The following is a 14,642-nucleotide window of genomic DNA, read 5'->3' on the forward strand; positions in this document are numbered from 1 at the left end:
CCTGGGATTCTCCAGGCAAGAACACTGGAGTGAGTTGCCCTTTCCTTCTCCAATGCATGAAAGTGAAAAGTGAAAGTGAAGTCGCTCAGGCGTGTCCGACTCTTAGGGACCTCATGGACTGCAGCCTACCAGGCTCCTCCATCCATGGGATTCTCCAGGCAAGAGTACTGTAGTGGGGTGCCATAAATTCTTGAGAGGGCAGTGTATAGATGAGTACTGACCAAGTTAGACTTAGTCCATCGTCTGAACCAAACACTGTCTTAACAATTTTGTTCTATGTGTGGGTGATAGATAATAACAAAAGTATTTATTAAGAATCTATAAATGTAAGAATATATATATATAACTGAATCACTGTGCTGTACACCTGAAATTAATACAACATTGTAAATCAACTATATTATAGTAAAAATATATATTTTTTAATTTTAAAAGTAAAATATTCCAGTAAAAGAAATCTGTAAAGATGATTAAACTGTTAGTTAAGATCCCATAAGAATGGACATTTACTACTAACTAATTAGAAAGCATAAAGATGTACACTCCAAACAGAATCTTATTTTGAAATTTTAGTGTTAACAGACGGCAATTTCACAGCTTAAAATAGGAAAACACTGAGGGGAACTGATGTCCAAATTGGGTCCAGCCACCCCATGAACTTAAAAGCTTGCTCTGTTGTGCAGAGATTTTCTTCTGTATTTGTGGTAGTTGACAGTTATTATGGCCAGGCTCACAGGTAAGCATCCCACCTTGATCCCTGCTCTCTTTTTTAATCCACTGGGAGCTCTGAGGGCTCAGAGTTCACATGCCTGTTGAATGTGTTGGTGGGCTCTTTGGCAGAAGACCCATTTCCCTGTTTTTTCCTGTTTCTCTCCTTTCCCATAGGGCAAGATGTGGACAGAGGAGTTTATGGATTTCCTCCAGTGATACTGCTTGTACCATGTAGGACCCAGGCCACAGAATCCCTGAGGTATACACAGGTAGGAAGGCCAAAAAGAGAAGAAAGGCATCACTTCTGTTTTGTTGGTTGGTGTGTGCTTCTCACATAAGGTTCCCAAGTCTCTTTTCTAGAAATGAGCAGAGACACAGAGATCTCCCGATTTGAACATGTGTGGGCAAACCCATACTCACACATACACTGACATATACTGTCAAAGCTCAGAAACAGCCTTCAGTTAATGTGGCTGAAACTGGTGCTGGGTGGAGATGGAGCCTCAACCCTCTTGGTAGACCAGCTCGTAGGGGCTCCAGGTAGACAGAAGATCCAGCGACAGGTTTTTCTGCTCTTGGTCTGATGTGACAAGGTGGTAGCCTAGTAGGTTCATGGTATTCCTGCAGACTTTCTGAAGTCGAAAAACCTTTTTATAAGGCAGGGACCAGCGCCAGGCCTGAGAGACATTGAGCGCATTCCTGGCATTTGTGTGGAAGGCGTGCTTACCCATGCCCTTGCCTCGAGTGATATTATGTACCCAAGTCTGGAGCCGGGGCAAGAATTTCAGCCCTACGTATTCATACATTCGGGCAGTTTGGCCCAGGGGGTCCCGGACCAAGTCCTCATAGCGCACGAGCAGGTAGCGCTGCCTTAGGGCTTTGGGCAAGGACTGCACGGCTTTGAAGATCTCCAGCTGGCTTTGGCAGATGACTTGCATCGCGTAGTAAGGTTGATCCTCCTTCTTGAGTTTCTGCCGGTGCTGCCCCATCACAATGTGGCTGTCAATCTCAAGTTCATTCGTGGTGCGTTCTCGGGACCGGAACACTGCGCGGGGGTCCCGGACCAGGTGCACAATGTGCAGGTTGAGGGAAGGGTCTCTCAGCAGAGGGTAGAGCACCTGCAGGTTGAAGAAGCGCACCTCCTTGAGCACCACATGGCTGTAGGTGCGGCAGGCCTCCTCCACCACCTTGAAGGGCTGCTTGTGGCACAGAATCCTGCAGTGGGCCTGGGGTATGATCTTATCTCGCGGGAAGAGGTTGCAGGCAGGTGGGGAACACAGGGCCCGGCTGCCGTCCCACTGGAATAGGCTGGACTGTTTCCGGGGGCCAGGATTCATGTAGGCATCAAAGACGCTCATGTCACACAGAAAGACGGCCCGAATGAGGTCCCGCACAGCCATATGCAGCCTCTGGGCCGTGCTTTGTGTGAAGGTCATCCACACGTGCCAGGCGGGCTCCATCAGGTAGAAGACATCTGGGTGCTGTCCAAACAGCTGCCCTACAAAAGAGGAGCCAGAGCGCCACGAAGACAGGACCAGCACATGCATGTGCGGGGACTTGGGTTCCTCCTTCACCTGCAGGGAGTTGTCGTTGTGGGAGTATACAAGGATGAACAGAATGAAGATGGCCATCTGGGAAGCCAGGAACAGCAGGAACTTCATTCTTCTGAGTGGTATCATGCTGAAGTGGAAGACCGGGGAAGAACAAACAGAGGGGTATCTTAGGCTATCACAACATAGAATTTTATTGTACAGATGTACCACAATTAATTAGTATTTAACCAGTGTCCTCATTGGTGAGCTTTGGGGTTGTTTCCAGTCTTTGGCTTTTCAGAGCTTTCAATAATGACCTTTATGTTCTCACATCATTATCCAAGCATGTAAGCTAACTCCCAAGAAGTGGAATTGCTGAGTCAGAGAGTATGGGTATGTGTACCTTTGGTATCTGTTGTCCAGTTAGGCTTCATACTGGTCATAAACCACTGTCTGTGTCTAGAGCTCCAGAGATTTTAGGAAGCAGATTTTAGAGGAGGAATTGGACAGCCACAGATGTGACTCTTGGAGTTTATGGCTTGCTTCCTGAAGAGGTAGAACATGCTTTGCTAGCCCATAGGCTTCCCTTGGAAGTCCCCTGAACCTTCTGGGAAGTGTGTGATGACCTCAACCAAACCTTAAGTGGCAGTGGCCCAGAAACCTTTCTCTTCCATTCATGACAACAATGCATTTCCTCCACATGTGCCAACAGATCCAGTGAGGATCATCTCTCCCAGGTGCCAAAAAAAGCACATTGTTATATGCCAGGAACATATTAATGAATAGTAATTCCTGTCTCGGCCCTGAAGGTTACAGCAGGACCAGCTAAGAAGAACAGGACCTAGTTCTTTTGAACTTGAGCCCAAGAGGAAATGATTAGAAACTAAGCCATGTTTGATAATGACTCAAGGATTGAGCCAAGTATTGAGGAACTGACCAGAGACCTTCTCCCAAAGACAATACGAGGATGAGGAAAAGTTTAGAACAAATATAGGAATTAATGGAGCAAAAGAGAAAGGAAAGAACTTGACCTATGTAGCAATATAAGGATAGAATTTTATAGGCAGGGCCTATAATCAGCTCAGGAAAGATAACATTTCCTAGGGACTGGTAACATGGACCTTTCAAAAGTCCACCTCCTGCCCCCATGTGGCTTCAGGCCAGCTCAGGGTCCAGAGTGGGCTACATGCTCTGAGCACTCCTTGCCTGCCTGTGGCTCCTGACCTCATGCCCATTCTCACCCAGAGCTGGAGCCTGGCCTTCAGACTCATCCCCAGTTGTCCTCAGGCTTTAATTGGGCATGGTTTTCAGGGACTGCCAAGGGAACCCTCTCACTTTCTTTCTGTTTTTCCTTTCCATGAGCACTTTCCTTGGCCAGCAGGAAAGTGTGCTTTTGTAAAGTGAATCCTATCTCTTGTCACTGGGATCTGGATACAACCTGGATCTAAGCAACCCATGATGGGGCTGATGAGCTCAGCCAGAGACCCTTGAGGGTATGTCTCAGGGAAAGATCATTTCTGCAGTAGCTGGAATCAGTGTAGAGGCGGCCCAGAAAGAACAGGAAACTGAAGGCTTTTCATGGCAATCTCCTCTTATCTAACCATCACCTCTCCCCGGCTGTCCTACACTACCTCCTCTGTAGACCCTCCTTGAGGTTGGGAAGCATTTATGAGAGGTCCCTAGTGCACCTTCCTGAGTGTTCTTTTCTGGCTATTTGATGCATGCTTGAACCCTGCCCTCCCTGTTATCGAAATGAGTCTGCTTCTCTCTAGCCTGGCTTTTATAGTAAGTAGCCTCTCACTTCTGTCTCTCAGTTCTCTCCCTCAGCTCTCCACCTCATTCACTGCTGCCAAAATCTGTCTTTTTAAAGCACAAGCCTGTCACTCCCTTCCTTAAAGTCCTTCAGTGGCTTTCTGACTCATATAGGAGTCAGAAATCCCCAATTCTCATGTCTGGGGGCCCTACATAATCCAATCTTAGATCTCCTGTCACTCCCTTCCGTTTCTGACACCTCAGGTTCTGAATTTTACTTCCAGTTCTTCCAACTTGCCCTGTTATTTATTTTTAATAATTTAATTTATTTTTGGCTGTGCTGGGTCTTCGTTGCTGCAAGGGCTTTCCTCAGATTTCAGTGAGTAGAAGCTACTCTCTAGTTGTGCGCAGGTTTCTTATTGCGGTGGCTTCTCTTGTTGTGGAGCATGGGCTCTAGGGCTGGTGGGCTTCGGTAGCTGTGGCTCTCGGATTTTAGAGCACTGGCTTAGTAGTTTTGGCACATGGACTTAGTTGCTCCGCAGCAAGTGGGATCTTCCCAGACCAGGGATGGAAACCCATGTCTTCAGCATTGGCAGGTGGATTCTTTACCACTGAGCCACCAGGGAAGCCTCTGCCCCATTGTTTACAAGTTCTGAGACATTTGCAAGACAGCTACTCTTTCCTCAAGATTCTGCCTACCTCTCAGCTTTCTCCCTGAAAGGTATCTTGTTTCCTCCCAAGATTTAGTTCCCCCCGAACTTTCCATTCCCATCCATCTCTCTCTCTATAGTACAGTTAAGTGAAGTGAAAGTTGCTCAGTCATGTCCAACTCTTTGCGACCCCATGGACTATAGAGTCCATGGAATTCTCCAGGCCAGAATACTGGAGTGGGTAGCCTTTTCCTCCTCCAGGGTATCTTCCTAACCTAGGGATTGAACCCAGGTCTCCCGCATTGCAGGCAGATTCTTCACCAGCTGAGCCACAGGGGAAGCCCCTGTAGTACAGTGGAGGATGAATCTCTCTCACTGGGCTGCTGTTACTTAAAGGTGAATGCTATGTCTTATCTCATTTACAGGCACATAAAACACACAACTAATTAGGGCTCATTAAACATTTGTTGAACAAATGACTAAATAAATGAGTGTGAGAAGTGGCATGTGTGTGCACATGCTAAGTCACTTCAGTCATGTCCACTCTTTGTGACCCCATGGACTGTAGCCTGCCAGGTTCCACTGTCCACGGGATTCTCCAGGCAAGAATACTGGAGTGCGTTGTCATTTCCTCCTCCAGAGGATCTTCCTGACCCAGGGATCAAACCCATATTAGTTACTAAAATTTAGATCATTTTATTGAGTATTGAGCACAAAACCAATACTATCTCAACTGCATGGAGCAAGATATTAAGTTAGAACCATAGTTTAGAAGCAATATGGCACAATGAACCTAACTCCAAAAAATTAGGTTCTATACAGAGCATGTATTATTTAGGACTAAGGGGGTAAAAACCATGAGCATCATTTAAAAAAATATTTATTAATAAGAAATTAAAGCCCCACTGAGGGGCAATAGACTACTGACAAAAATTTCCTGGGTCCATTAGTAAAAGAAGAAAATAGAAGGAAAAAAACACTCACAGCACAACCTGTCCTCTCCTTCCAAAAAATGTAATTTAGAAACATATTGGAGTCTTCCCGGGTGGTGCAGTGGATGAGAATCAGCCTGCCAATTCACAGGACATGGGTTTGACCCCTGATCTAGGAAGATTCCACATACTGCAGAGCAACTAAGCCTGTGTTCCCCAACCACTGAACCCAAGCTCTAGAGCCCGACAGCTCCAACTGCTGAGCCTGTGTGCCTCAGCTCCTGAAGCCAGCATGCCTAGAGCCTATGCTTTGTGACAAAAGAAGCCACCACAATGAGAAAGCCTGAGTACCACAACAAAGAGTAGCCCCCACTTCCGCAAGTAGAGAAAGCCCAAGTGCAGCAACGAAGCCCCAGTCCAACCAAAAATTAATAAATAAAAGAAAAACAAACATGATATTGGGACTTCCTTGGCAGTCCTGTGATAAAGACTTTGCCTTCCTAGGCAGGGGTCAGGTTCGATCCCTGGTCGGGCAGCTAAGATCCAATATGCCTTGTGGCCAGAAAACCAAAACGTAACACAGAAGTAGTGTTGTAACACATTCAATAAAGACTTTAAAAATGTTCCACATGGGGCTTCCTTGATGGCCCAGTGGTAAAGAATCCACCCGCCAATGCAGGAGGCACGGGTTGGATCCCCTGATCTGGGAAGATCCCATAGGCATTAGAGCAACTAAGCTAGGGTGCTGCAACTACCGAATCTGTGCTGTAGAGCCCATGAGCCGTGACTGATGAGCCCTGTGCTGCAACTGCTGAAGCCCGTGCCCCTGGAGCCTGTGCTCTGCCACAAGAGAAGCCACCACAATGAGAAGCCCAAGCACCACAACTAGAGAGTAGCCTGAAGCCCCAAAATAAGTAATTAAAAAAAAAAGGTATTTTACTTCCAGTTAGAAGTTCCAGACTTGTCCACAGCCTTACAAGACAGAAGTCTCTTCTACCTTGGCTGACTCACTGGCTTCATAATTTAATCTTCTTTTACATCGGAATGGAGCCCCACAACTTTGAAAGCCCTTCTAGTCACAGTAATGACAACACTCCCATTAAATACATCACACAGAACAGTGATGAGCCACACCTCCGTGTTTCAGAATAAGTGAACTTTAATTCTCAATGATAAAAACAGCCCCGCATGATTAGACCCGGATATTTTGGGTCCCAGATCTGAGAATTCAGTTATCACACTAAATTTCAGCTGAGCTAGAGAAAATCTGTAGCTCCTAGCACCGCTGGTCCTCACTTCCCAGCACCTGAGCAGAGGAGTAGCTACAGGAAACAGAAGCCAGCACTGGAATAAGTAAGACGAACCAGCCATAAAGTATACATCAGAATAGCCCCACTCAGTTTCTAGGGTCTTTCTTAGGGATGGGGGTGGGTGGGGTTAGGAGAGCTGCTGGCAGGCAACTTGTGTTTTGGGGGAAGATTATCCAGGTGATTCTGATCCAGCCCCTCTCCAACACCTCCTCTCTGCCATTCACAAAGAAATGCCCAGCTTAGTTGTCCCCTGTTATCTGAAACTCCGCTCCAAGGACCTGGGAATAATGACCCTGCTCTGGAGGTGTAGACGGGAAATTCTCTCCTTACCTTGTTAATGGCTTGGCCTTCTCCACCACTCTGAAGGCTCTGCCAGCCAAATTGTGCAGCTTTTTTCCTCTGACTCACCAGCTTCTCTCTCAGCTTCCTTCTCCTCCTCGAGTCTTGCGTAACCATCCCTACTCAGAGCACATTTCACTGTCTTCTCCCTCTGGCCAGAAATCAGCCACCTTCCAAGACAGGGTTAAGAAAGCACTGACTGCCAGGGAGATGTGATCCCAGCAGCTTTAACTCTAAGAGACTCGAGGGGTGGGGAGACGCTGCTTGAATGGGCTGGGCCTGGAGAAGCAAAGTAGGAAGTCTTCTCTCCCTCAACTGGAAGGTGATGCTGGATTCAAATTCCTTAAAGGCAGTGGAAAGGTTAACTCTCTTAGGGCAAAGTGGAGAAAGGGCAAAGTACTCCAGAAGTACTTGAGGTTGATAGGGAAGTCACAGGACAATGACTGCCAAAATGACCCAACGTGATGCCTTATTCTTAATCTCTGCTGCAAAAAAGAGGAGAGAAAACCTAGAAGGTATTTCTGGGTTGTACCTTCCTGCTCACCCCACAGTATTTAGGGAGATAAGGGTTTTTTTTGGCCTCTGTGTTTTTTTCAACATCTTCACCCTTCTTGTATGAGGTAGTAATTAGATGTCCTGCCTAGATGTAGTAACTCATTCTTTGGGAGGATGTAGATGTATTGGCCTTTAGTTGGCATATGGGAAATTTCCCCCTTAAGGAAAAAAAAGTTATTGTTAAAGATTATAGCTTCTAACTAGCTGTGTGTACTTGGGCAATCATGCAACTACTCTGAACTAATTAACTTGATTGTTGTGAGTATAAAGCAATAGGCAAATTGAAAAAATTTTTTTAGTTGAAATATAGTTGGATTTACAAGAGTTGTGCTGATCTCTACAGCAAAGTGACTCAGTTTAGCTGAATATTTTTATTCAGTTAACTTAAATGTGAAAAACTCAGTCAGCCAAATTATTAAAGAAATTAATATGAATTAATTTTAATTAATTAATTATAAATAATTCAATTTACTAAGTAAATTGAATAAAAGTTATTTTAAAAAATGACCACTACCTTCCCCCACCACAGTGCGTAGGAACCACAGACTTTTCTGTCTGAAAGGGGCTGGGAGGTGGTGTGTGTTCAGTGGTTGTTAGACTTCTCTCGAAAAACAGTGTCAGTGACCTCAGAGTTTGGGCAATATTTTTTTTTTGGCTTCCTTATTTTTAACACTGGATTGTTTATAGGTGTTTGTTAAAAATGTTTTTAGTGGCCATTTACAAAATATTCTAAAGAGAAGTAAATTACAAAATGTCCCAAAATAACTAAATAAAAAATGCCTCAGGAAATTACGGGCTAGTCATGATGGCCTATTATCTAATCACAGACACTAAGTACAGTATGAAGCAGGGCAAAAGCTAATAGAGTTTTGCCAAGAGAACACACTGGTCATAGCAAACACCCTCTTCCAACAACACAAGAGAAGACTCTATACATGGACATCACCAGATGGTCAACACCAAAATCAGATTGATTATATTCTTTGCAGCCGAAGATGGAGAAGCTCTATACAGTCAACAAAAACAAGACCAGGAGCTGACTGTGGCTCAGATCATGAACTCCTTATTGCCAAATTCAGACTTAAATTGAAGAAAGTAGGGAAAACCACTAGACCATTCAGGTATGACCTAAATCAAATCCTTTATGATTATACAGTGGAAGTGAGAAATAGATTTAAGGGTCTAGATCTGATAGATAGAGTGCCTGATGAACTATGGATGGAGGTCCGTGACATTGTACAGGAGACAAGGATCAAGACCATCCCCATGGAAAAGAAATGCAAAAAAGCAAAATGGCTGCCGGGGGAGGGCTTACAAATAGCTGTGAAAAGAAGAGAAGCAAAAAGCAAAGGAGAAAAGGAAAGATAAGCATCTGAATGCAGAGTTCCGAAGAGTAGCAAGAAGAGAGAAGAAAGCCTTCTTCAGCGATCAGTGCAAAGGAGGAAAACAACAGAATGGGAAAGACTAGAAATCTCTTCAAGAAAATTAGAGATACCAAGGGAACATTTCATGCAAAGATGGGCTCGATAAAGGACAGAAATGGTCTGGACCTAACAGAAGCAGAAGATATTAAGAAGAGGTGGCAAGAATACACAGAAGAACTGTACAAAGAAGATCTTCACGACTAAGATAATCATGATGGTGTGATCACTCACCTAGAGCCAGACATCCTGGAATGTTAAGTCAAGTGGGCCTTGGAAAGCATCACTATGAACAAAGCTAGTGGAGGTGATGGAATTCCAGTTGAGCTATTTCAAATCCTGAAAGATGATGCTGTGAAAGTGCTGCACTCAATATGCCAGCAAATTTGGAAAACTCAGCAGTGGCCACAGGACTGGAAAAGATCAGTTTTCATTCCAATGCCTAGGAAAGGCAATGCCAAAGAATGCTCAAACTACCGCACAATTGCTCTCATCTCACACGCTAGTAAAGTAATGCTCAAAATTCTCCAAGCCAGGCTTCAGCAATACGTGAACCGTAAACTTCCAGATGTTCAAGCTGGTTTTAGAAAAGGCAGAGGAACCAGAGATCAAATTGCCAACATTCACTGGATCATGGAAAAAGCAAGAGAGTTCCAGAAAAACATCTATTTCTGCTTTATTGACTATGCCAAAGCCTTTGACTGTGTGGATCACAATAAACTGTGGAAAATTCTGAACGAGATGGGAATACCAAGCCATGTGATCTGCCTCTTAAGAAACCTGTATGCTGGTCAGGAAGCAACAGTTAGAACTGGACATGGAACAACAGACTGGTTCCAAATAGGAAACTGCTACTGCTAAGTCACTTCAGTCGTGTCCAACTCTGTGCGACCCCATAGACAGCAGCCCACCAGGCTCCCCCATCCCTGGGATTCTCCAAGCAAGAACACTGGAGTGGGTTGCTATTTCCTTCTCCAATGTATGAAAGTGAAAAGTGAAAGTGAAGTCGCTCAGTAATGTCTGACTCTTGGCGACCCCATGGACTGCAGCCTACCAGGCTCCTCCGTCCATGGAATTTTCCAGGCAAGAGTACTAGAGTGGGGTGCCATTGCCTTCTCCACCAAATAGGAAAAGGAGTACATCAAGGCTGTATATTGTCACCCTGCTTATTTAACTTCTATGTAGAGTACATCATGAGAAACGCTGGGCTGGAAGAAACACAAGCTGGAATCAAGATTACTGGGAGAAATATCAATCACCTCAGATATGCAGATGACACCACCCTTATGGCAGAAAGTGAAGAGGAACTAAAAAGCCTCTTGATGAAAGTGAAAGTGGAGAGTGAAAAAGTTGGCTTAAAGCTTATTGGGCATTCCCAATATCCGGTCCCATCACTTCATGGGAAATAGATGGGGAAACAGTGGAAACAATGTTATTTTGGGGGACTCCAAAATCACTGCAGATGGTGACTGCAGCCATGAAATTAAAAGACGCTTACTCCTTGGAAGAAAAGTTATGACCAACCTAGATAGCATATTCAAAAGCAGAGACATTACTTTGCCGACTAGGTCCATCTAGTCAAGGCTATGGTTTTTCGTGTGGTCATGTATGGATGTGAGAGTTGAACTGTGAAGAAGGCTGAGCACCGAAGAATTGATGCTTTTGAACTGTGGTGTTGCAGAAGACTCTTGAGAGTCCCTTGGACTGCAAGGAGATCCAACCAGTCCATTCTGAAGGAGATCAACCCTGGGATTTCTTTGGAAGGAATGATGCTAAAGCTAAAACTCCAGTACTTTGGCCACCTCATGCGAAGAGTTGACTCATTGGAAAAGACTCTGATGCTGGGAGGGACTGGGGGCAGGAGGAGAAGGGGATGACAGAGGATGAGATGGATGGATGGCATCACTGACTCGATGGACATGAGTCTGAGTGAACTCCAGGAGTTGGTGATGGACAGGGAGGCCTGGCATGCTGCAATTCATGGGGTCGCAAAGAGTCGGACATGACTGAGCGACTGAACTGAACTGAATAAGGAATTATGGAGCGTGAAGATTATGCAAGACCATTGTAGCTACCACTTCTTGAGAGCTTGCTACAAACCAGGTACTGTACTTCACATTTATTTGGGTTTTCACCTTTAGTCTTTGCCATGGCCTTGGGAGATAAATTCCATAATTTCCAGGTGATGAATAGAGGTTTGGAGAAGCTAAACAATGTATCCACAGTTACATGGTTTATCGTGGCAGAGTCTGGACTCCACCCTGGGTCTGAGTTCAAAGCCTAGGCTTATTCATCAGATAATATTACCTTCTTATTATCCCATGGATCATTTCTTTAAGGCAGCACTGTCCAATAGAACTTTCTGTGGTGAGGAAATGTTTTTGCACAGACATGGTGATCACTACCACATGTGGACATTGAACACTTGAAGTGTGGCTAATTCTACCATTTTGGAAAATGGAGTTAAGGTTGTACAGATCCAGTCTATCTTAAGTCCCAGAGAATTTGATAATGACCTTCTCTCTAAATAAAGTGCTCATGTGCTTATCATACAAACATAAAATCATATTCAATTTCAAGGAGGTCCCAAGTTAAGTATCCCTACAGAAGTCTGCATGCCCTTCAGGTGCTTCTCAAACTGTAATTTTTGGGGCCAGTTGTCTCCTACGGACCATATACAGCAGAGCTCTGAGCTCTAACAGTTGCTCTTGGATTTTTACAGTCTGGGGACCCACCTGAATGGTGAAGAGACCCTGGGTCAGCCCCTGAAACAAAGTCTGATTTTCTCAGAGATCGAGGAGAAGCCCTGTGCCAGTTACAGTACCCATACTTGCTACCTTCACCCAGACCATCACTCTTTCCTCACGATGTACTTGGCTACTTGTTTTTCCTGTCCACGGTGACACTGAAAGGACAGTCCAGCTTTCCTTGTGTTCCTTTTCATGTGGGGGCTCCAGCTCACCTCTTTTCACTTAGTATGCAGCAGCCTGCAATGTGGGTGTTAAGGTCTGAAACTCAAGTGACGTTAAACTCCCTCCATTGGTCGACAGCCCTGTGTGGCTTACAAAAGACTGATGTCAGTCCCAATTAAGATATTGGTTAAGGGGTTGGGTTTAAAGAATGAATTCTGGAGGACTAGAGCTTTCTGTTTTGGCTAAGCATGTATAGACTTTAGTAGTTGGACCTTAGCATCCTGGGAAGCCAAGACCTTCTGAAGAAGTATGCCAGGAAGGGAATCTTTTACTATAAATCCTATTATCAAATGGACAACTGCCATCAGTAGCACTTGCTTCCTTGAACTGTGCCCTGGGTGGGGGTTCCCTGGCAATAGGATAGCCCTTATCTCTCTGCATCTGTGAAGTATCTATGTCAACAGTGGGAGAAGAAGCTGAATTAAGGTAGGTCAGTAGAAGGTAAAAAGTAAACACGGTTTTAAGTTTCTTGGTGGTTCTTGCTTTCTTGAGTTTCCTTAACAGGGCAGACAAGAGTGGGTGAGAAAATGGGAAATAGACCAGGAGTTCCTGGTAAAGCCCAAACCTGTAAATTCTTAGTGGTTCAGGAGCTTGACATTGTTAGACAGTGCCTTACCTGGAATCAGGACAGGGTGGGATTTAAGAATTATAGCTCCAGGCTTTCAAAAATCTGCAGAGACTGCTACAGGGGATCCATAATGGCCCAGTCTAGGGGTTTCTAGGGGGTGAAATCTGGGAGAATAAAAGGATGTCTTCTGGTGGGCTGTATTCCACATATCACATTAATCACCAGGGTCTGTCTCTTCTACCCTTAAGTAACTGTCAAATTCACTCCCTTTCTCTTTATGTCCATAGCCTCTGTCTTTGCTCAGGCTCTCAATTTTTCTAACTTGAATTTCTGCCAAAATCCTCTCAAGTATTCCTGCCACCTCCAATTCCACTCCTCCAGTCTCTGTTCTACCCTGTGGCTAGACTGATCTTTCATTGTCCAGGTCTGATCCCTGTCACTCTTCTGATGGAAACGCTGCAGTGGAGCTCATCACGGACGAGATGAAAACTCAGCATGCCATGCTGTTGTCTCGCAATGCTCCATCATAATCTTCATGTGATATACTCCAAAAATACTTTTGGGTATCTCTTACACTCCAGGCACTACTCTAAGCCCTGAAAACAGCAGGAAACAAATCAGAGAAAATTCTCTGTGTCTGTGGAGTTTGAAGTCTGTTGCGTGGGAGACAAAAACACAAATAAAATGTGTAGTGTATCAGCTTGTGATAAGTGCTATGGAGAAAAATAAGGAAAGAAGAGATTGTGACCAAGTTTTATTTTTTAAAAAAGGTTTATCTGTTTATTTTTGACTGCACTGGGTCTTTGCTGCTGTGCACGGGCTTTCTCTCATTGTGATTGGGGGCTTTCATTGCAGCTCACAGGCTCTAGCGCTCAGGCTCATTAGTTGTAATGCATGGGCTTAGTTATTCCGTGGCATGTAGGATCTTCCTGGATCAAGGATCGAACCCATGTCCCCTGCATTGCCAGATGGATTCTTAACCACTTGACCACCAGGGAAGTCCCAAATTTTTAATAGAAAGGTCAGGAAAAGTAACATTTTGGTGGGGACCTAAAGGAGGTAGGGAAAATACCCGAGGAAAGACCGTTCTGGGCAAAAGGAACAGGCAAGTGCAGAGGTGCTAAGCCAGGAATCACAAGGAAAGCTGTGTGGTTGGTCAGAGTGAGGAAGCAGGGTGGTATGAAAGAGGAACTGAGAGGTAACAAAGGCAGATGGAACAAATTGTGTGGGAGTCCCTGTTAGTTGGAGTTTGACTGTCACTTAGGGTGAAATGGGAAGCTACTTGAGGGTATAAGTTTAAGAATAACATATTCTAAGGGGATTATTTGGGTTACAGGGAGGGGAATAAACCATAAGAGGATCAAGGGCAGAACTGAGAGGTCAGCTAGGAGGTGAATCAAGAGACCAGTGTGTCAGATCAGGGGGGTAAAAGCAGTGGAGTTAGTAGATCCTTAAATAGCTATTAAAACATATATTTTAAAAATAGAGTCAACCAATTCACTGATGGATCAGATATGGGAGTGAAAGCAAGAGAGGAGTCAAGGCTGACTCAAGAATATGGTTGCCATTAAAAAAAAAGAATTAGGTTGGGGATAGGAATCAGGAATTTGATTTTGGATGTGTTAAGTTCAAGATGCCTATTGGACAACCAAGTGGGACTGTTGATTGGGCAGTTGGATATACATATATATACTAATATATATATGCACACACATATATAATGCCATGGAGTATGTGTTGTGCCCTGGTAGCCAAGAGAAGAAAATGTTTCAGGGAGAAAGGAGTAGTTGTATTTAAACCTTCAGAAAGATTAAGGATAGATATTGACCATTAGAGCAATGTGGATGTCATTAATGACCTTGACAAGAGGACATTCTATGCAGTCAAAAGCATGAAAATC

At 44.5% G+C, this 14,642-nt stretch overlaps 1 protein-coding gene across 1 annotated transcript; it reads right to left on the minus strand.

The window, feature by feature from the left end:
* On the minus strand, nucleotides 552-7,480 carry CHST4 (carbohydrate sulfotransferase 4). Its single transcript, XM_005692222.3, has 2 exons — nucleotides 7,218-7,480; nucleotides 552-2,391 (listed from the first exon to the last, which is right to left on the minus strand). Exon 2 carries the CDS (start codon nucleotides 2,388-2,390, stop codon nucleotides 1,215-1,217), a length of 1,176 nt encoding a protein of 391 aa, XP_005692279.3. The 5' UTR covers nucleotide 2,391; nucleotides 7,218-7,480; the 3' UTR covers nucleotides 552-1,214.

This window comes from Capra hircus, chromosome 18 (genome assembly GCF_001704415.2).
Source record: "Capra hircus breed San Clemente chromosome 18, ASM170441v1, whole genome shotgun sequence".
Lineage (NCBI taxonomy): Eukaryota > Metazoa > Chordata > Mammalia > Artiodactyla > Bovidae > Capra > Capra hircus.

Bases quoted from the DNA above. Each gene is read 5' to 3' on its own strand.
- CHST4 (XM_005692222.3), bottom strand. From the start codon at position 2,390: ATGATACCACTCAGAAGAATGAAGTTCCTGCTGTTCCTGGCTTCCCAG.